This window comes from Melopsittacus undulatus, chromosome Z (assembly GCF_012275295.1).
Source record: "Melopsittacus undulatus isolate bMelUnd1 chromosome Z, bMelUnd1.mat.Z, whole genome shotgun sequence".
Classification (NCBI taxonomy): domain Eukaryota; kingdom Metazoa; phylum Chordata; class Aves; order Psittaciformes; family Psittaculidae; genus Melopsittacus; species Melopsittacus undulatus.
Genome location: NC_047557.1, coordinates 1,772,080 through 1,794,641, shown reverse-complemented (window position 1 = coordinate 1,794,641; position 22,562 = coordinate 1,772,080). Strand labels below are relative to the sequence as shown.

General features: G+C 44.1%; 1 protein-coding gene across 1 annotated transcript in view; it reads right to left on the bottom strand.

Moving 5' to 3' along the window:
* Positions 1-22,562, bottom strand: part of MYO5B (myosin VB) — a 162,870-nt gene that overhangs the window by 97,127 nt on the left and 43,181 nt on the right. The window contains exons 6-9 of the mRNA XM_005145400.3: positions 8,974-9,130; positions 6,299-6,442; positions 5,256-5,337; positions 503-610 (exon numbers count right to left, since the gene is read on the bottom strand). Coding sequence (XP_005145457.2) covers positions 503-610; positions 5,256-5,337; positions 6,299-6,442; positions 8,974-9,130 — 491 coding nt within the window. The remainder of the gene's footprint in view (positions 1-502; positions 611-5,255; positions 5,338-6,298; positions 6,443-8,973; positions 9,131-22,562) is intronic.

The window sequence follows — 22,562 nt, the reverse complement described above, 5'->3', positions numbered from 1 at the left end:
CAGCTGCAGCATGCATGGGTGTTTGTTGCAGTGGTAGATTTTGCAACTGGCCATGCAAATGTGGACTCTGCAGAGCAGGGATGTAGTCAGCAGATTATTCCCAACCATCAGTTACTTGGTACAATACTGTGCCGGTCCGAAAAGTGACATCACCCTCAACCCAAATACAAACTGAACTGCAGAGTAATAGCTCTTTTCCTGCTTGTAAATAGGGTAAAAAATAGCAAGTCAAAGCTGCAGCACAGCTTTGACTCTAGAATGGTTTATGTAGGTTTCTCTTAAACCCAGTGTCTTCCTTCATTTCACTGCTGCTTCACAGGTAGCTGTATGAAACACTTCTGCAGCTCATACTAAAGATCAAGGTAAAGCCAACTAGTTCAATAGGAAACATGGATTGTTATACCTCTTGGTGTTATAAGAGAGCCATATAGTTCAGACAAAATACTGAATACATTTGCAAGAGACTTCTGCTAGGAGGGCTCCAATGACAGCAGCCCCTTACCAAGTAGGGTGAAGGCATGCCTTGTTTTCTCAAAGTCCTCAGCATCATCCACACCATCAATAGATGTGCTACCCCCCTGAGATGTGTAGAAGTAGTCTTCAGCACACGCTAGGAGAGAAGAAAGAGAAGAAATACTTCAGCATGCAGCACTTATCCCCCGCAGCCACTCTCCAGACTGTGTACTGGGATGCTCCCTGTCCCCCACCACCTCATTCCCAAAGGGCACCCATCTCTTTTGAACCACAGTTTACTCAGAAATGGATGAAGTACAACCTTGACAAGTGACTGTATCTACTTCTTGCAGTGCTGAAACCCCTTCCCCATCCAAAGCAAGTTAATTCAGAGCAGAGCTAGGGCGCATTTGCAGTTCAAATAACGTCTGTATTGCATGAGTGTTGACTGTTTGAAATATGTTACTACTTTATTATTTTTATCCTGTTTCATATACCCACATCTGATTCAGATACTTTAAACCCTTTCCCACATAATGCCTTAAACCTGGGGAGCAAAGGGAATGGAGAATCACCTGCAGTGCCAGCATTACACCATTTGAGCATCCATGCTTTAGCAAAGTTATTTCAGGACAACACAAAACTAAATCCTATGGAGACTGAGATGCATTTTAAATGCAGATACAACAAGAAGAGACAGCAGGATTGATGCCCACTTTGAAGTTACACAAGCAATTGCCCCTCCTCTAAACAAGGGCTCAGTTGTGGCCAAAACTATAAAGACACAAGCTAGGCTGAATGCTGGCAGAGCTGGAGCAGGCTTGGGGAGCTCAGGAGGTCGGCAACTTCCCCATCGTACCCAGAATCAGTCCTCAGCACCAGCTCCAGCTTGCTTCAAACCAGGTAGCAATGACTTGCAAAGAAAACCTCAGAAAATTCATTAACATTCACAAACATATTTCTGAATTATCATGGAAGTAACAATGAAACCAGCCTACTGTGTGTTCCACATCAGCCTGCTGGTAACCTTTAAAATCACTGCAATTTGTACGTTTTTTGAATCACATTGCCACCAGAAGGTCCTCATCCCTTCTCAGACCTCCTGCAGGGGTTTTTGCATTAGCTGTACTTTCAGGCTGTTAAGAAAAACGTTTAATTCTCTCTGGCATTCAAAGCCCTGGGACCCAGAGATTTCAGCAACTCTGCTCATGGCTGAAGCATCAGGAACAAGGGGCAGAAAATGCTGTTTGGGGTCAGAGAGCTGATGTTCATCCTGGTGCTCCCAGCACAACGAAACTCACCCAGCCTGTGATGGACCATCTGTGCTGTGGATCCAGTCTGAGAGAGCTGGGCTGGGGCAGCCTGGACAAGAGAAGGCTCCTGAAGGGGACACCTGAGAGCAGCTCCAGTGCCTAAAGGGGCTGCAGGAAAGCTGGAGAGGGGCTTGGGACAAGGGCCTGTAGGGACAGGCCAAGGGGAATGGCTTGAACCTGCCAGAACAGGGGAGACTGAGCTGAGCTCTTAGGCAGAAGCTGTTCCCTGTGAGGGTGCTGAGGCGCTGGCACAGGGTGCCCAGAGAAGCTGTGGCTGCCCCATCCCTGGCAGTGCTCAAGACCAGGTTGGACACAGGGGCTTGGAGCAGCTGCTCCAGTGGAAGGTGTCCCTGCCCATGGCAGGGGTTGGAACTGGATGAGCTTTAATGTTCTTTCCAGCACAAACAGGTCTGTGGTTCTAGGATTCTATGATTAATAGCTTGATGTTGCTGCCCATCACCCTGCAAGATGCATCCCAAGCTGGTGGTGGCTGATGGTACAAGACATCAGCCTCAAATTTTACACATCAATACTGGGATCTGTTTCTGCCTCAAGTCTTCTCTGGTGTAACTGGTTCTGATATTTATATTTCAATCTGTGTACAATGATTTTAATATCCACAAAAACCCTTTGATTCACTGCAAACAAATAAAACACATTCCTGCTTTGCACCATTCCCCAGGCGTCAGTAAATCACACTTGGGAAGGCACTTTGCTGAATATTGACTCCAGCATTTTTAAGTCGAATATGTATTTTCTAGTTTAAAATCAAGCCTTTAGAAGAGCCAGCACTTACTAGTTTGCTCTGTTGGGCTCACATAGAGATTCTCTTTATTTTCCAGCATTTAACAATATAAAAGATAGCAACAATTCTTTGTGTGTGCAAGACCCAAAGGAGAAAAAAAAGCCTCAACATTTGATATGGAAAAATATATATCCTCTTCTGTAGCTAAGAAAAGATAGATTTCCACATCAAGATACCCCTTGTTTTGTATAAACCTTGGGAAGACAAGCCTGACAGGTATGTAAGGTACAGCTTACATGAGGAAAAAAAAGTGTGTTTTGACTAGTCATCTCAAGATACAGGCTGGTACATCTGACGCAAAGTTGGTAATGAAAAAAAAATCCCTCAAAAGGAAGGAAAAACAGTCAACTGTGCACATCTGCATTCACAGAATACCTCCCACAACTATTAATTCAACAGGTCAAGGCAGAGCCTGGTTCACCCCAACAAAATGAGCTCATGGCACACATGTACCCCAAAAGCCACCACTCAGTACATGAGCAGGTATGAAAACGTTTTGGGGAAGTATTTTGAAGTTATTGCAAGGTGACAGTGCAGGAGACACCAAAGACACACACTTTGGATTTTGGAGAGAATCACTTCCTTTGCACCATTCCACCCAAATGCAGAAGCCATAGGCAGTACAGATACCTGTGTGCACTGCAATACAGCAAACACATAAGCACCATGGAAAAGTGGAGCTGGAGACTGACACACACTGACAACATCAAAGTTTGATTAGAAATGACCCATCCTTGTGGGCTAACAGCCCTGTCACCCATTGCCTCCTACACTGCCAGCTGCTGCCATTACACATTGTCCCTTGAGACACTGAAGTTGAGAGCCACAGTCACAACAGCATAAAGATGTCCTGGATGATGCACCAGGAGAGCAGAGTGCTCTCATTCTTCACCATTACTAGTCACAACAAATACAGACAATGCTTTTAAAGAGCTGTGCTGAACAAGACTGATACTTCCTTTGATCCACATGTTCCCAGGAATAGAAAGGTGGTTTCACAGCTGGAGTTCTCCCATATCAACTCATCTCCCAGACTGGGCTGAAATAATTTAGGTCTGAGTTTTAAGATGCCAGCAGACATCACCATTATTCATGCTATCTTTGCAAAAATGAGGCACATAATCCCATGGCAGAAACTCTTTAAAGTGCTTAGAGAGATGTGCTTTCGTGGTCATGTGAGTCTGCAATGGGACCAGACACACGCTCCTCAATGGTACCTGGGAAGCTGCTGTCAGAACATCATTTTGGTGTCCTTAGAATAAAAAAGGAGCCCCAGGTCCATCACAAGCCTTGACCTACATGCAGAGCCAGGTTTCACACTATGGCTGGTGCACAGTCAATCATGCAGAACCTTCACCTAGGAATCCTGGGACAGACATTATGGTTATGCCTAGACAGTGTCCGAAGTTATCTTATGCCTTAGCAAACTCATGATGTGGTTGTCTGACTTGGTGTCACTGAGCAGAATATAGACTACAGTTGGGTAACACATTGACATTTCCTGCTGCCAAAGGGCAAGAAGAAGAGTGCTTCCATTTCAGCACCAGCACTCAGTAAGTGTAGCCACAGTGCCTACTGTGACCCAAAATGTCATTAAGACAAGCCCAGAATTATCCAGGAACTGAACTGCTCTTGATCTGTCATTGATTACTCATGATGGAAACCTCTGAAAGACTGCAGTGGCAAGATGCTCTGAGTTGGGATCACAATCCACCTTGCTCACCATTTGAAGTACTTGAAAGCACATTTTAAGCCTTGCTTCTCTTCTTAAGCAGCAGCAAATGTTCAAGATTTTAAACACATAATTACAACACATCTCTATACCCCCTGCTGTACACCCTTTTATTCAGGTGTCTTACAGAGGTTTTGCTGCAAATCCTGGCAGAAAAACAACTCAGGAGTTTACCACTGAAAAAATATAATGGATCAAAACTGCTCCTGCCAAGACCCAGGACGGATCAACCCATACTAACATATTTGATTTAAAACACGTGTCTTCATGCAAGTTTCGTACAAGACTAACACACGATCTCCCTGCATTAGCTGGTGTCTACCACAGTGTGTGGTTTCACTGCAGTTCTGCAGGCAGTTTCTACAAAATACATAGTCTTCTTCTTGTCTCCCACTATGGCTAACCTCTAGGAGAAAGCTCCTACCACTGGCAGTGCTTGCAGAAACCTAACAGCACTAACCAGTGCAACACAAACTTCATGCACATTCTGAAGCAAGCTGTTGCACAGCAGAGGAGTGAGGGATGGTGTTTCCTCACAGATTCACATCCTGGTTTGAATTAGAAGGGAGCTTAAAGCCCATTCAGTTCCAACCCCTGCCACGGGCAGGGACACCTTCCACTGGAGCAGCTTGCTCCAAGCCCCTGTGTCCAACCTAGCTTTGAACACTGCCAGGGATGAGACAGCCACAGCTTCTCTGGGCAACCATGGTCAGCACCTCACCACCTCATCCCCACCTCACCCATCTAATGTGCCGCATGCCGGAAGATGCTATGAGCAAACCTGGGTGTCACTGGGCAGAAGCTGCCCTTCAAGCTCATCTCCCTTTACCTCCTCTCACTGAACAGACACACATGACCTCATCAATGACCTGCATTTCTAACCTCATCCTGTCTTCCTGTTGCCATCACAACTAGCCAACAGCACCAGTGCACAGGGAGGTAAAGTACTTACTTAGCCCAAGGTCTTTGAATTCTGGGCGACTCGCTGAGGCACAAAGCTGATAGAAGATGTGGTAGTTGCGCTCATCCTCCGCCTATGGGAAAGCATTGAGTTACCAGAGGCACAAAGAGGTTACAGTACTGCTCCCATGCTCATCCCAGTGCTCACTGAGCCCACGGCTATCCCGATCCCGTCTCCTGCTTCTCACCATCAAGACCCTCAGTGCCACCGAGAAGACAGAGATCTTCTGCCATCTGGGAAAGAGGAGGTGCTAAACCTTGTCTTAACCCAGGTACCTTGCCCATCTTGCAAACGAAATAAATAACTTTATATTACCTTCTATGCCTTATCCTTATATGGGATAACTGTGCTAACAGAGCTAGCAAGCACCACTTTGCAAACTGACATTGCAACATAAAAAGAGAGGGCCTACACTCATGGCTTCCCAAAGTTGTTTCTTTTCATGATTTTGTAGGTTTGGGGGTTTTGTTGTGAAAGGACACAAGTGTTTCAGGTGCTTATGACCTAGATCTCAAGCACAAACCAAGAAAGCTTGTCCTGAGCCCAGCACAAGAAACCCGTGTGATGTGTCACAGCAGTGACATTAGCCTCCTCAGCTCCTCTCCTGCTTCTCCTCCATCTTCAGACCTGAAGACTGTTGCCTCGAAATTATTTTTCCTGGCTTTTCATGAAAAACCTCTTTTGCAACAAAAAAAACCTCTGCTGCTGCCCGGAGAAAGCTTTCCATCCCTGCCCATCAGCCAGGCCAGGAGCAGTGGTCCCTCCTTTGGACTCCAGCCTCAGGTAGATGGAGGGAACAACCAGAGCCCAACTAACAAGTCTCCCAGGTACTTATTCCTCCAGAATGAAGTTCCCAGATTGGGATCATCAAGAAAAACTGCAAAAGACTGAGTTTGAAAGGCACATCTTGGAGTTGTCTCCACCAGGAAAAATACCTTTAGAGTGGTATTTTTAGCCCACGGAAAGACCCAGATTACTAAATTTCCTGGACTAGAGCAAAAAAAGAAAAAGAAAAAAAAAACACAACTCCTCACCTGGAATACAACTCGTGATTTTTCCAACAGGTAAGTCCTCATATTCGCACCAATGATGTGGTATCGTTTATCAAAGCCAATCTGAATATATTTCCCAAAGCGACTGCTGTTGTCATTCCTTGTTGTTTTAGCATTTCCAATTGCCTGCATGAAACAAAATTAAACATTAACCTTTCATTTTTAAGGTTTTCTAAACATTTAAATGCGTAATCAGTGTTACATAAACACTCATGGGAGATTTTGAGGAAAACCCCTTCCCAGATGCAGAAAGCAAAGCAACTACATGACTTTGGGGAAAATTCTTCAATGAAAATCTGGTGTTCCAGAATTTTTATAGAAGAAAAAAACATAGAAAGAGCAATGAGTATTTGCACAGTAATTAGATCATCTACAACCCAACAGCCACAGCACTCCTGGTTCGTCTTTTCCACCACCATTCCCCTGTCCTGAGATGATGAGCCTCAAGCAAGCACAGAAGTGATGAAAGGGGATGGACATGTACAGACAAGAGCCCTCAGGCATGTCTTGAAGGATGTCTGCCTGTCCCAGCCTTTACTTGCAGACTATATCAACCTATGGCACAGCTCCTGGGGAACACACCAAGCACACATACTTAACAAGAATCACAGTTATTACCTAGAGCATTACATTGACATCATCCAAAATGTTTTGATGATAGAACTTGATGCCTCCAACTGCATGCAGTGGACTTCCCAGGGAATTACTCTGTGCAGTACAGTGCTGCCTACACAAAAGAGGCTGCTGCACATGCAAAGCTGCTCCTTGCTGCCTGTCCCTTTGGCTGCTCCACCTCTTCAGTGAGTGTTGAGGGTTCTTTGTCCCAACAGACCCAGCATCACGCTCAGAGCAAGCCCTGCCTGCTCCATGCCCTATCCATTCACCACCAATCCAACCCCTATGTAGCTGATGCACCTCCTTCCTCCGAGGCCCATTTATCATAGAATGGTTTGATTTGGAAGGGACCTTAAAGCTCATCCAGTTCCAACCACCTGCCACAGGCAGGGATACCTTCCACTAGAGTAGGTTGCTCCAAGCCCTGTCCAACCTCTTTACTGCAGCTCACCCTTCCACAGCACTTACAGTGCTCCCAGATCCACAATCCCCACTTCCAACCTCCAACCCTCCAGCACTTACCCCAAACCATACATAAAAGCAGCAGGGCAGAAGCAGAGCATTCACACTCAATTTCTGCACAGAAACTAATGCCCATTCCCCAGAAAATGGGATTCACAAACTGCTACAACACACACTACAACTACGTATTTTGCATGCTGAATTGAGCATCCAGAATATCATCACTTTATCTCATGTGCTTCAGTTCCTTGGCTATAAAGCAGAGATACCTGTCTCATTCTCCCAGCAGGGGCATATATCCTACACATCAAACACAGCACACCTCAGCACTAAGGACTATTTCATGACACACACACACCCCTCTTCACGATAATTCTGGGGTTTTTGCACATCAGGCAGTCTCTTTCTTGATGTTTGCATTAAAAACGTTCTCAACAATTTCCAATAAAGACAGGCAGGATCCCTGGCCCCAGCACTCAGAAATTACATCCAGAACTGAACACAGGCAAGAAAATTAGAGCAACAGAATTATAGGGTCACATAGAAGAATAGTGCGCCCTATGAATTTTTCCTTGGATGCTTTTTAAGTGTTCCCAGGTATTGCAGCTACATTTCACAGAGGCAAAAGAGATGAGCAAGGAAAGGAGTAAAGCCAGCATGAAGCCCATGCTGCAGCAGATCATTGAATGTTCTCTGCCAGCCTTACAGTTCTTACTCCTCACACCTGCACAGTCACTTGTTTTATCATTCCAGCTAGCACCCCACATCAGGCAGCATGATGCCAGACCACACATGCTGCTTCTAGGTCTGGGGTGGTTTGGTTTTTGTCCTAGATCAGCCACCACCTCAGTGTCTATTATGACAATTCTGGCCATGAGTGGTGAGAAACCTCCCAGCAGGTAAATCCAAGCCAAAGGTTAAGTACAGGACTTGAATTGTTTTGCAAATGAAGGCACTCTGACTCCAAAATCCCTTTGGAAATAGGTTTAGACATTTATTTTCACCACCTAGACATTTTGTAACGAAGTAAAGTCACTTTTCCCCTTTCTTTTATATTTACAGAAGGAGAATTTTTTTCCTTCAGAGCAAGAATTTCCCTATAACAAGACTTGTTATTTCCCTATATGACTGATTGCAATAGAAAATTAACAAAAACAGAACTGCATTGAAATACCTCAAAACGGATTAATCCTTTTATTTTATTATTTCACCCTTCTGCAATTAAATAAAATTAGGAGATACCACGCAGTGGCAAAACAAGGAGGAAGATGAGCATGACAAAATACTAACAATGAGCCTACCACTCAGGCTCCTTGCTCTGGAGCCCCATCAAATCCCAGCTCCTGAAGCCATGCTGGGGATGTACAGACTCAGCTACAAGACCATGAAATAGTGGAGCAATTGGGCTGGGCTAAATGGAAGTTATCAGTGTATTTCTGTGCTGCAGCCCAGCTCAGGGCTGCTGTGAGGCTGCAAATCAGGTCTGGCTCACAACCCTTGCAGCTCTCACAGTTTCTGTGACTTCTGGAGATGCACAGAGCTCATTGCAGGCAGAACAAAGGAAATGATGCAGCTTTTACCTCCATAATTGGGCTCGATGCAAGAACTTTGGCCTCGATGTTGGTCTCGCTGGCAGAACCACCAACCGTTGCAAAGAAGCGCATGGCATATTTGGCAGAAACTGTCTTTCCAGCACCAGATTCCCCACTCACAATGATGGACTGGTTCTTCTCATCCCTGTTGCAGCAGAGGAGAAAAGCATTTGTGAGTTAATCTGCTTCTTTGTTAACAGTTTGTTCGCATCATGCAATGATCTTCCATCTTCACGTCATTGACTCCCTCACCTTATTGCCTATGTTATGGATGCTGGATTTATTCTGCACTTTACCAAAATAATGGTGAATAATACATAGTAGTGGTATGTCTCAGCTAAAACATAAAGGACATTTTGAGGCATCTCGAGAACATCTCCAAGGGCTTGCAGAGACAGCAGGAGGTCAACTCCTGCATGAAGTGCTGTGGCTTTCTTCACTCTTGGAGCACATAGCCCTGCACTGGAAAGTCCATCCTTTCATGCCACAGTAACAAACCTTCTCTGCTTTACATTTGCCTGGAGAACAACAAGCACTGGCTGAATATCAGTTTCTAATATTATATATTTTATTTTTCCCTCCAGCATCTTCACTCTAGCATTTGAGATCTTTCTCTACAAAATAAGTTGTGAAAGTTGCCCAAGTAGCCTATTGCTGAGCTATTATGCTCAAAATAATTCAAAAACATTGAAGTTGTGAAATCAAGCACCTGAAAATTGGGCCCCTCTACTCTACTCTGCTCTCATGAGACCTCACTTGGAACATTGTGTGCAGTTCTGGTGTCCTGAACATAAAAAGGACATGGAACTGTTGGAACAAATCCAGAGGAGGCCACAAGGATGATCTGGGGACTGGAGCACCTCCCATACGAAGACCAGCTGATGAAGTTGGGGCTGTTCAGCCTGGAGAAGAGAAGGCTGCGTGGAGACCTCATAGAAGCCTTCCAGTATCTGAAGGCGGCATATAGGGATGATGGGGGGGACTCTTCATTAGGGACTGTAGTGATAGCAGAAGGGGTAACGGGTTCAAACTTAAACAGGGAAGTTTAAATTGGATCTAAGGAGGAAGTTCTTTACTGTGAGGGTGCTGAGGCACTGGAATGGGTTGCCCAGGGAGGTAGTGAATGCTCCATCCCTGGCAGTGTTCAAGACCAGTTTGGACAAAGCCTTGGGTGACATGGTTTAGTGTGAGGTGTCCCTGCCCATGTCAGTGGGGCTGGATCTACAATTCCTGGTAGACACCACTAAGTAAAGTCTGTTCCACTCCTGAAGCTTTGCAAAAGCTTTTAAGAATGACTCACTCATTAACAGAAGGATGGGGCAGACTTACCCTACCTACAAGCACACACAGTGTTGACACCTCTAGGGCACAGGAGTTTGCATAGTGAAGTCGAGGGTGCCTCACCTCAGGTAGCTTCTGAGCTTTGCATGGAGTACAAGACTCACCCTAATGCCTTTTTCTACTTGCAAAATTCATCATTCACACAAAAAAAACCCTCTTGTACAAGTCATCATTTCTATATTAAATACCCAGCTCTTCCCACCATGGGTGCACAAAGTGGTACCCATTAAATACATCCCAATAATTAATCACTTTGATGTGCCTGAGCTGCAAGGCAAGAAAAGGATCATGGCACTAAGAGGAGCTCATTTTGAGGAGAACTACATCGCTTTAGGCAAAGATCTGCTGGCACTGAGAGCAAGTGCCTTTGGTGCAGCGGGATCTGCTCCCTATGGCATCTGGCACATGGCAAACCCAACACCTCTGCAATATGGCCACAGACTTCGGGAAGGAAAGAGTTTTCATTGCAGGATTTGATATAATCTCCAAAGCTACCAGAGGTATAGGGATAAGCTGTAAGTATGCAACTGAGAGTGGTTTTAAATAAGATCAAATTAAACTTCCCAGAATCTGCCCAGCTTCCATGAGTCAGAGCTGAATACAAGCATGCAAAAGCATATACACCAGTGCAACAGTAAATTTAGACTTTGCAGTTCTTTTGACATCAGGAAACACTATAAAAATGCATTTCAATTTAAGATACTTGGTTCAAATTTATACCAACAAGAGACGAGAACAGGGGCTAAATGATTGCAATATATCACTCTTTCAACAAAAACACAAAGATGCTGCAACACCACACCATTACTTTTTCCTGCTGTCAGGCGTGTACATCTTAATTCCTTCAAGAATTCTGATTCTATAAAGTCAAACATGTGACATTTTGGTGCAAACCACAACTTTGTGACACTTCCAGCACTGGTAAGCTAATTTCCAACTCTGTTTATATTTTACTGGTACCGATTCACAAAGTGCATCTTATCCATCCCTTATCCAGCTCCATCAGTCTCCTGGGCATCACCCATTAGGAAGGCAAGAGGAACTTCCAACCACCCCAGCTCTACCACCTGTGAACTGAGCACAACCTCACCCAGGCAGACACCAACCTAGAGCTGGTGTACCTGGTGACTCACCCCAGGTGGGGACAACCTGCACATCTTACCCAGGACTTGCTAAGTCATGGCTATATGCCCCCCCGTGCATCTTGGCACAGCAACTGTGACTCGGCTGCAGGCAGCCAGCTGGCAGGATGCAGACAGGAGCTTGCCAACATGCCTGTCTTGCACCTCTACGCTTCCCTGGGTATGCAATAAAACTGGTTTTGTAGCACAAGCCATCAGACACATGAGCTCAATGGAGGAAAACTGTGCCAACTTCAGAGTTAGGAAGGAAGACTAAGCAGCAAAACCAGAAGTATGCTGGATAAACCCACATCAACAGCTCTTGGGACAGGAGATGGCAGTGATATATCATGGTTTATCTCTGGTTAAAGTAGGTGACAAGTTTCACCTCTGCTTTAATCTTTATGGACAACCACTTCCTGAAGTCCAGCAGTGAATATCCCATGTTGGTTATGAGTACGATGCAACGCATAAAACTTGTGTTGGCTACAAAGGAATCACAGAATCATCGTATCATAGAATAGTTAGGGTTGGAAAGGATCTTAGTATCAGCTCTGGCATGGGCTGCAAGAGCAGATGAACAGACTACTGTTCATTGGAGGTGAGGAAGAAGCAGAAGAAAGAGGTGACAACCAAGATCTCTGCCAGCAAGCACTGGCCCTGAAAAGGAACACTGCAAATGCAAAGGTGTCTGTCTAGCTTAGAGCTACACTTGAAAGTCACTTCAGAATTTTTGCTCATTCAGTTCCGAAAACATTTCACTACCAATTTTTTTTAAGTTAAGATGAAAACTACACCATTCTGAAAGAGAACTTTTGGATGAATGAAGCCAATAAAGCTCAAAATAGAGGAATTATGCATTACTTGGCATCCGGTCAGCACTGTTACAAGGTAGTGTTCTCTAATCTGGCTTTTTTCTATTTAAGATTCAGAACTAATACATTTTGCTACCAAACTTCTCCATATCAGCTACTGGGGTATGCCTGACTGAAGCAGGCAGAGACTAACCCATCAGGGAGATCAGCCAAGCGGATGTCCAGACCTGCGGTCTCTGTGGGATTCAGGTCCTATCACAAACTGCCTTTTATGTGGCATCCTGAGTGTTGTACTCCTGTCTCTAGCTTGTCTTATTTTAAAGCTACCATCATTCTCCAAAAGACATTGAATCTAGTGATAAAAACCAAGCACAACACCTTTTACTGCTACTACAGCTGGTTGGCCTCACTTTATTGGAGCTTCTCAAGAATTTGCCCTAACAGCTGATGTGCAGCTACATGGAATGGGCTAGGTCGGTTCTCCATGCATTGCACAAGAAAACTTCTGGAGTTGTTTCATATTATTTTAAAAATAAAATAAAAGTTAAAAGAAAGCTGCTGGCTTCCACTATTCTATGATTCCAAGCAATAGAACAAAGCCACTCCAGCTTCTGCTTTTGCAGTAGTGTGTCTCATGTCCTTTTTCAGTGGAAAATGCACGTTCAGACATTTCTTTTTCAACTTCAGGAACAAAAGCCCTCAGGAATAAAGGCTACAGAGGCTTTCCCTTCTTCAGCATACAAGTTAATCAACTGCTGGTGCCAGCAGGGAAAAACAGATGAACCCCAGAGAGCAGCTGGTAGCAAGGAGGCTGCTCAGCAAGCAGAAATGGTTAAAACCAGGCAGTTCTTGTTTGTATTCAGCATGGAATAAAACGTATTTAAATATTTTCCTATTGTGCAGGTGCAGTACGCTACAAAGCTGCTTTAAATACAGTCAATTTTGGCAGAATCAGCATAGAATTACTATGGAAATAAAGCCTGGATAAAACGGAATGCTACGGGTGAATACCATGCTGCAGTATGGCAATGCTGTCACATCTCCTTCTGGGGCTTATGTGGCTCCTGTGCACCATGGGGATGTCACTCTGGCTTGTTATGCTTCTATGAAGTTCATAAGTGCTCTTCTCACCAAACTCACAATGCACACATGCCAGCACACAACATGCTCACATTCATTTAGCAGGATAGAGTATGCAATGGTGATCAGGTTTCAACAATGGCCAAAGGTGCTGCTCCCAACACATGCTACTTCTACAGCTCAAAACTAGGTATGAGGCACTTAAAGATGCAACTCCCAAACCTTCACCCCCAAACCTTCACCTTCACGGTCCTGCAGAAGTTTACTTTCTTCACTTAGAGAAGCTTTCTAAGACAGCCTGGAATACTAATACCATGGTCTGAGCTACAGCCTCCACCCACTGGAGACACTTACAAAACCATCAAGGAGCATATGTCCAACCAGAGAAAAGTCCAGGATTGTTTCTACTATCCACAGTGCCACAGACTTCCAAAGCTGCTATGTAGGTGAGTAACGCATCTCTTTTTTTATCATGTTATGAGCAATGCTCATCACAACTCTCACCCTTGGCCAGATGCACAGCAAGAGTTGGGAAAGATGAATACGGCAGTCACTGGAGTTTCAGTGTTTCAACACTATGTGAAAAATACCATAGAATCACAGAATGGTTTCAGTTGGAAGGGACCTTTCAAGGTCCAAGTGTCCTGCAATGAGCAGGGACATCTTTAACTAGATAAAGTTGCTTGGAGTCCCATCTAACCTGAGCTTGAATGTTTCCAGGGATGGAACATCTACCAGTTCTCTGGGCAACCTGTGCCAGTGCCTCACCACCCTCATCATAAAAAAAACCCTTCTTTCTTATATCTAGTCTAAATCCTCATATATACCAGGGTGTTTTTATTAAGGCAAAATCTAAAGGTGTTACACAAGGAAAAAAAAGTCAATTGTCTATGAAGAGGAAGGGCACTTCAAACAGGTGCCTGCACTGATTAGGACTAGCTGCTAACCATCAGCCTTTGCATTGAGGAAACAGATTTCCCTATTTCAGCAGTCAGTCCTTTACCTGCAGCAATGCAGAGAACACCTCTACCCCTGGAACCTGGGAAAGGTGTGTAGAAATGTCAAAACTTCAAGCCTGCCCAACTGGACACACTCTCCAACTGTACCAAGAGCTGCACCCATTCTGGTTGCATAAGAGCAATCGCACAGGAAACACTGCTCAGTGTTTCCATATGAGTTCTCAGTCTGGGAATGTTGTCATTGTAATATATGATATTCCATCAATTTACCTGGTGAAGTCAGGGCTGAATGTCCCTGGAAACTCCTCACTGCAGGCAAAGGGATGGTCAAGCCATGGCAATAGCAAAAGGGTTGGACCCAAGGACAGTGATGAACCACTCTGTCAAGAAGAGACAGGGGACATCCCAGTGTCCTTGTACACATCCAATATCCTTAGTCTTCCCCAACACAGCTTGAAATTAGGGGTATTTGAAAATAAACATACTCCAAAAGTTCTCCAGACCTGAAGCACAGTCACAGTTTTTCCAAAGCAGCAATCTACAGCAATGAGAACGGATCTAGAATTTACAGGACTTGTTTTTATAATCATGCTTTCAGAAAACTGTCACTGGCACCAGCAGCTTAAGCAAACCACTGCAAACTTCATCCTGATCACAGCAACAAGAGTAAAAACAGTTGCACTGAAACCACAGCTCCTCTGAGAGAAAAATATCCAAAGAAAACTAAGACAGAGCCAGACTCTATGAGTAATTATCAGGGGTCACTCCGGCTCCAATCCCAGATCCAACACCAATTCTGTGTCATGGAACAAGTTAATAAATCTCTCCACTATGGACATCATATTTAACCTACTTCTATCAGGATGCTTAGAGGATTAGTTTTCATAAAGCAATCTGAAGATTAAAAATACTTTAGATACTGTAGTTTGAATTTAGCTTCACCACAACAAGAATACCCACAGAGACCCAATACACAGCAAGCTCTAAGGCACTGCTGTATTGACAGCGCTGTGCAGGCTAAAAAGGAGCTTAGCTATTGCATTACATTGTTAGCTATACATAAAAATGCAATAATTTAATTACAATAGGATTGCATTGCCCCAAGTGCTAACAACAGTGATGAAAACTGAATGGGTCTTACTCTGCCTTCACATGAATAAACAGAAGTTGCACACTATAAAGATTAAAATCAGTGTGTGTAATGTGGATAAGAGCTGCCTTGGAAATTACCTCTGAAGCCAGGAATCATTCTCATTTTAGTGGGATAAGTGGAATTTGGAGCAGCAGAGCTGCTGCCGCTCTCGGCAACAATGTTTTACTTGTTGGCTTTAATTTGGGTATTTAACATACCAGGCCTGGCGTATTCAGTCAGCACATACATGAAAACACAACTTCGGGGTAGTGGGACTTTTCCCTCAGAGAAACCCAAGAGGACATTATTTAGTCTCTGATTGAACAAGAGTGTTTAAGGGCATGCTTTTTCTTCACATTATCACACATCTGCTGCAAATGCATGTTTTAAGCCGCAGATGCTGAAGCCAGCAGTAACATAAGGAAGGCTTTTCAAGTGCTACATGTTTTTCTGTGCCTTTCTTACACTGCAGCTCTCATAAACAACATGAATTACTAGCCTATACATTTTTTCTTTTTTTTTTCTTTTTTTTTTATTTTGATATAGACAAACTTTTATATAGTGACTTGTACTGATGGGAAAGAAAAATTATTTTTTTCATCAGCATCCTACACAAAACATGAGGTACATCACAACTCCAAAATACATTTTGGCCAGAACCACCCCAAAGCTGCTGTACCCCTTCTCCATCCTGGTACCATCACAGCTGTAAAGACAGCATTGCATTTTAATGCAACAAACTAAAGAAAGAACACAACAACATCCCATTTCAGTGATACCAAAGCCTAGTGTAATGTCCATCAGCTTTTGCAGGTGTCCCTGGGGGATGTTAGATCATGGACATCCAAGGTCTTACTTCAGAAGATGCATCAGGGTCCATCCTGAGCAGCTTCCAAGCCAATTTGCCTACACATACATGGGTTTTAGCAACAAGTCAGAGAGAAAAAATGTGCATGAATCTCTCAGAATGATAGAATCCCAGACTGGTTTAGGTTGCAGGAGACCTTAAAGCTCATCCAGTTCCAACCCCTGCTACAGGCAGGGACACCTTCCACTGGAGCAGTTTGCTCCAAGCCCCTGTGTCCAACCTGGCCTTGAGCACTGCCAGGGATGGGGCAGCCACAGCTTCTCTGGGCACCCTGTGCCAGCGCCTCAGCACCCTCACAGGGAAGAGCTTCTGCCTAAGATCTCATCTCCATCTGCCCTCTGTCAGGTTAAAGCTTGTCCCGTTTGCTGGGAAAAGCCTACAAATACTGGTTTGGCCCTAAACGGAAAGGATGAGCTCACAGCATGATGCTCAAAGAACAGGTAATGTGCAAATTAACCTTCTCTTCTGCAGCGGTCACCAGCAGCACCATTCCTTCTGTACAGCACTATTTAACATGCACACCAATCTGATGTTTCTAACGCTGAGATCAAATACCATGGTGCAAATCAAGATGACTTTGCAGAGGTCAGAGCACTTTTAATGTGATGCTCCAGAAAACTCCTGTGAGAGCAGTGGGAGTCCCACTGGTCCCAGCTCATTGAGGGACTTTCTCCCCAAACTGCTTTGTGCAGCCAGCTGGAAATACCCCTTCAATAGCAAAGAAAATCCTGTGTGCTCAAAGTTCCTGCAAAATGCTGAGCTGTCTCTAGTCTTCTCACCAATCCCTGAGGGCAGGCAGGCGGGATGACCTTCTCCTAGGATTTATGCTTTGCATAGCCCGTTGGGGAAGAACAGAAGCTCCTCGTTCACACTTAAACGAGGTCAACAATTCTTTTGTGTGGCATTTCTAATGAGAGCAAAACATGCACCCTGCCAATTTTATTAGCTCTCTGGCACCCTGATGCTCTTTTCTGTGCTGGGATCACATCACAGAGCATCCCTGGCTCTGACAAAAGCCACCCGCAAGCATTGGTCCCTGTGGAGCACTGCAGCCTTGCAAATGGAGGCTTTGTACTCCATCCTCCCAAAAAAGTATCACAAACAGGCAAGAATCATGCTGGCTTTCTTTTCCCTGAGCTTGTAAGATGCTACCCCAGCAGTTCAGCTCTGCAGGCACCAGAAGGACAAGTCTATTGTTCTTCCATCCCATGGCAGTCCCAGAAAGTCCTTCCTACAGACTTCATCACCTCAATCTTTATCAGCTACTGAATCTTCTAGAACTTCTGCCTGACCATCTAATTAATTACAGGTGATATACACTGGGAAAACCCCAGAAAGGTTTTCAGAAACCACTGGGGCCACTGACTCTGGGTTCTCTGTCCTGAGGTCTCCAGAACTTCACTGAGGATATGGCAAGCAGTGACTTGGAGGTGGGCAAGGACAGTCACACGTTGTTGTGTTCTGATGTAATTATGATGCTTATGAACACCTTTTTGAATGTTTAATGATATTTGGTGTTACAGCTTTCACACCTCAGAGCTGGAACAGCTCATCTACATCACAGCAGTAATTACTTATCTGATGCAGTCTGTTACAACTCCTTCCAATATTTCACACACACAATCGTTGCTCTTAGTCACACAGTGACCTTTTTGTGCCGTAAGCTGTCTCATGCCAGTGCTGTCCCATTATGTGTATTTATGATTTCTCTGTAAGGGATGTCTCACTTATGAGACAGCACCGTTCTCATTGCCAAAAAAGAAAAGAAAAAGAAACTAAACCAGGATCATTTAGTTGGCCACTTAGAGCCTCTCTGTCCTCTCCCATAGCAGGACAAGTAAGACTGGAGGGTCTCTCCTCCAGTACTTGGCAAACACTATCTAAGTCTCTCCCATTTTTATTCTTCTTTCTTTATATTACCTCTGGAGAAGCTGGGTCCAGCTGCTTCTGCAAACCCTGAGGTTTCACATCAGCACTGGCACGTTCATGGGGTAACTACTCCAAAACCTCCTCCCTGTCCCACTTTTAACTCTAAACAGAAGAGATCCCCCTTGGTTTCTCTGCTTTCTAAATTCAAGGCTATTAGTGATTTTATCCTCTGACCCTTTTTGAAAGGTACCTGCTGCAAAGCCTTGCTGACTGCAGCACCGGTCAGCCCCACAGTTCACTGTAAACCCTCAACCTGGCCTCATTCACCAGGAGCCATGAAACCCTTCCTTGCCTTTAACACAACGCAGCATTCAGCTTTATTTACTCTGCCAGACTGATTCCTCACCCATCTCTGTTGAGGGTTAATCTCTCTGGACTCCTACCCACTCTCTCATTGTACAGCTTTAAATCCTCTTTTAAAGCTTGAAGTTTAAAATGCTGTCAAATGACACCCCTCATTGTGCCCATACCCCTGCCCATCTTTATGGGTTTAAGCACAGGGCTGATGCTGCAACTTCTCCTTTTCAGCTCTAGCATTGCTCCCCAGAACAGAAGAAAGCATGGTTGTGGCCATGCACAGTCCCACCAGCACTGCAACTTGCAAGACACAGATCATGGGTGGTGTTTGTTGGTGTAAGCAAGCAGTGATTTTTACATTTTGGCGTGTGCTTCCGATAGTGCAATGCAAAACCTGGGTGCACTAACTTCCCAACAAAACAGAATCACAGAATCCCAAGGGTTGGAAGGGACCTCGAAAGATCATGTAGTCCAAACCCCCTGCAAGAGCAGGGTAACCTAGAGCACATCACACAGGAACTCGTCCAGGCAGGCCTTGAATATCTCCAATATAGGAGACTCCACGACACTACTAAATAGAGTTACCCATATGCAGTCTTAGTACTTGAGTATTTAGTGATAGAAACAGCATGCTGGCAACAGGGCTGAAAAGGCAAGACACGCTATTTCCATATAACATACAATTTTGGAATCACACAGGAGATGCTGACCCTGGTTTGAATTGCAGGCACCAGGGTTTCTCTGGTACCCACCAATCAGTCCAGAAATGCAAACCCAGCCCCCCAAATAACTTCTATGTTTCTTGTGTCGTTTCTTCTGCAAAAACTATGGACAACACTGTGAGGAGATCCTCATGCTGGGGAGGAGGAAACTCCAATTTAACTAGCAGGGTACCAGAACACTCAAATACCCGCTGATGTTACAAGTGTCATCTGTGAAAGCATCAGCCTAATGGATATACAAGTGACTAAAAAGCACGACTTCACCTAGTCTACATGTTTCTTAGGAGCCTTCTCCAAGTTTCAAGACTTGCAAGTTACTCGAGATCTTTTCCATCATAAGATTTGAACACTGCACTTATCTTGTGTTTGCTAACGGACATGGACTGCTGCCATGTCAGGCCAGCTAAGAGGTCCACATAAGGTGACAATAAAGTTGCTACCACAGTGAGATCCAGACATGCTCACTGGAAAACATACAGACTATACAGTAAAGGGTTTATGGTGCTTTGGATGTTTATGATTTGAGCAAAGACTACCTTCACTACATGCTCCCCATTTTTGGAAGAAGTTTTACAGCCTTAGGAGAGCCCATTCTCTTGCCCTCTTGCCCACAGCAATGATATACCTTAAACTTCTATCACCTAGTGCTGTTCAACTTTGCATTTTATTACCTACATTCCATTATTTTATAAGTAAATAAAACACCCATTAAGAAACCTTACTTGGACTAACAAGTCCTGGCCTGAGTGAACTCAACTGGTACAAAAGGAAGAGGTACGTGCCAAGGGCACAAAAAGCCACACAAATAGATTCAGTACTGTAGCATACTGCAATAATTTTCCCAACACTCTCAGCTCAGCATCAAGGGACAACATAGTGACCACATCAACAAGCTGAGCTGGCTGGGGATAGCTGGGGAGAACAAAAATGGAGCTGCAGACACAAAGCAGAACTAAATAGCCAACTAAAGGGCCCAGAGGCTGGAAATGGAAAACTGGTGTTGCACTGTCCCCAAGCAAACTTCCATCACCTTCACAGAGCTGGCTATAACTGATGGGACATACCCATCAAGAGTAATATGGGTTAGGGTTAGAAGTGACAAACAATCCCTGCTCATGCATGGGAAGCTGCTGGTCAGGCTCACTTCAGTAGAAATGAAGGTTCAAGGGGAATATTCTTCCTAGACTCCAGGCTTCTGCCCAGACTGATGACACACAAGGGAATCAGAGTCACCATCAGGATCAGGGCACACAAGGAATCTTTTGTTCCTCCATAAGGAAAGCAAAAAGCAATCAGCCAGGACACTGGCAGCTATGCTGCTGCTCTGGGCAATCCCAGCTGTCCCCACAAAGCTTTCAGCCTGCTTTCAGAAGCACAAATGTCTTCTGCAGCACTCAGAGGTGTAAAAGGCACCAACACCCAATGCATCTCACCAAGTGTATCAGGAGGACAGAAACCAGGAGCAGAGGAGATGGTTGCACTGCCCTGCAGATAACATGCATCCCAAAGCACAAATTGCTTCAAACCCCACAGCCACAGCTATTAGCAATCACCACATGATCCATTTTTCTACAGCCCCAGCACTTGACTCCAATGCCTCTGGCAGCAGTGCTTGTAGCAAGTTAACTCCATGCTGTGTATTTAGCCTAAAACTATATTGTTTCAGTGAACTGGTGCACTTAGTCTCACACTGTGTATGCAGGGAGTTTATAAAGAGATGGTCACTGTAAAAATTAGAGGCTGTCACATGTGAATTTTAATCACTTGCTCTTTCTTAAGCTGTTTTACATGCAACTGCTGCAAACCATCCTCCTTGGGAAACACTTTCATTTAAAGGGGAGTTTTAACACATGCACACTCACATAGGTGTTCTGAACTATTGCAGCCATAAAATAAGGAATCAGATGATGTTGTACACCCTCTACAGTCCCTTTTTTTTCCCCTTTTGAATTGTCTTTTCCTGATGACTGGGTAACACTGGAGGATACAGCAGACTTTTACATCCACCTGCGAAGGTGCCTCCAGCCCCATCTCATGGACACTGTCAGCTTGAGGAGGGAAATAAAGCATAGGATGACTTCACTAACACTTGTACACCAGCAAACAACTTAACTTCTGCCCTAGCACCAGGTCTGTGACATACTAGAAACCTAGAGAATTTAAAATTAGATAAAAGAACCAAATTGCTTCTAACTTCTCCCATTTACAGAGTCTTAGATTTCAGGCCCTTTTTCCTTGGCATTTACTCAGTCCCATTCGGTCACTTCCATTGCATCTTCCCAGTGGGCTCTGTGACACTAATAAAGCTGAAATATACATATGTAAATATTTATTACATACATATATTATGTTTTTTATATACATACAATATATATGTGAGTACATCTTTTATATTATTATCTGGGTTTATATATATGAAAACAGAGATATTTATATTTTTATATATTTCATATAAATATATAGCATATATATTATGCTTATATATTTTATCTTTATTTAAAATAGATGATAGAGATATGACCTTGCCTTCTGCACTGTAAAAGAGCTACTCAAAGTGACCTCATGGCTCCTGATGACATCCGTGCACTGTTTCTTCTATAAAACCAGACACACCTTGCAGCCCTCTTTACCCAGGTCTTCATGAAAAGGAGGAAAAGTTTGCTCTTAGAGCACCACTGAACTTGAAACTCCGCAGCAAGAGGGAAGCCAGCACTGTGAGCCTGTTCACACACTCAGTCCAAGTTTGCTGTGTTTGCCTTTCCCCCAAAAAAGCCTCAAGCACCATTTCAGCAATGGGGTTTTTTGAAGGGTTCATTGCCCAGTGCAGTGTCTGATCTCAACGAAGCAGTTTACTGAGAAGTCAGCTAATGAAGTTATGCTCCACCACACAAAGTGCATGAGTATTATCCCATGGACATATATCATTGCAAAACTTGGAGATGACACTCCACCAAACACCAGACAAGCTCATGCAGAAATAACTGCCTGGTGACTACAGGAAGTTATTTATTCACCATCTTTTTGCTCACTGGTGCTGCAAATAACATCAACTGCTTTCCAAACAATCTTCCATGGAGAAAGCTTGTTTTACCCTTTTGATTTTCTTACACTGAAGACATCCTTGTTGAAAGGAAACCAGAGAAATTCAAACAGAACGTATATCTGCAGCACTGTTCTTGCTTTCCTATGATGTTATTTGCATTGCTTGTTTTTAGAATGAGTAATTCCTTTATATAGATATACATATACACATGCCTATATATGCATATACACAAGCACACACTTAGACAGAAAACAAACAAACCCAGAAGCC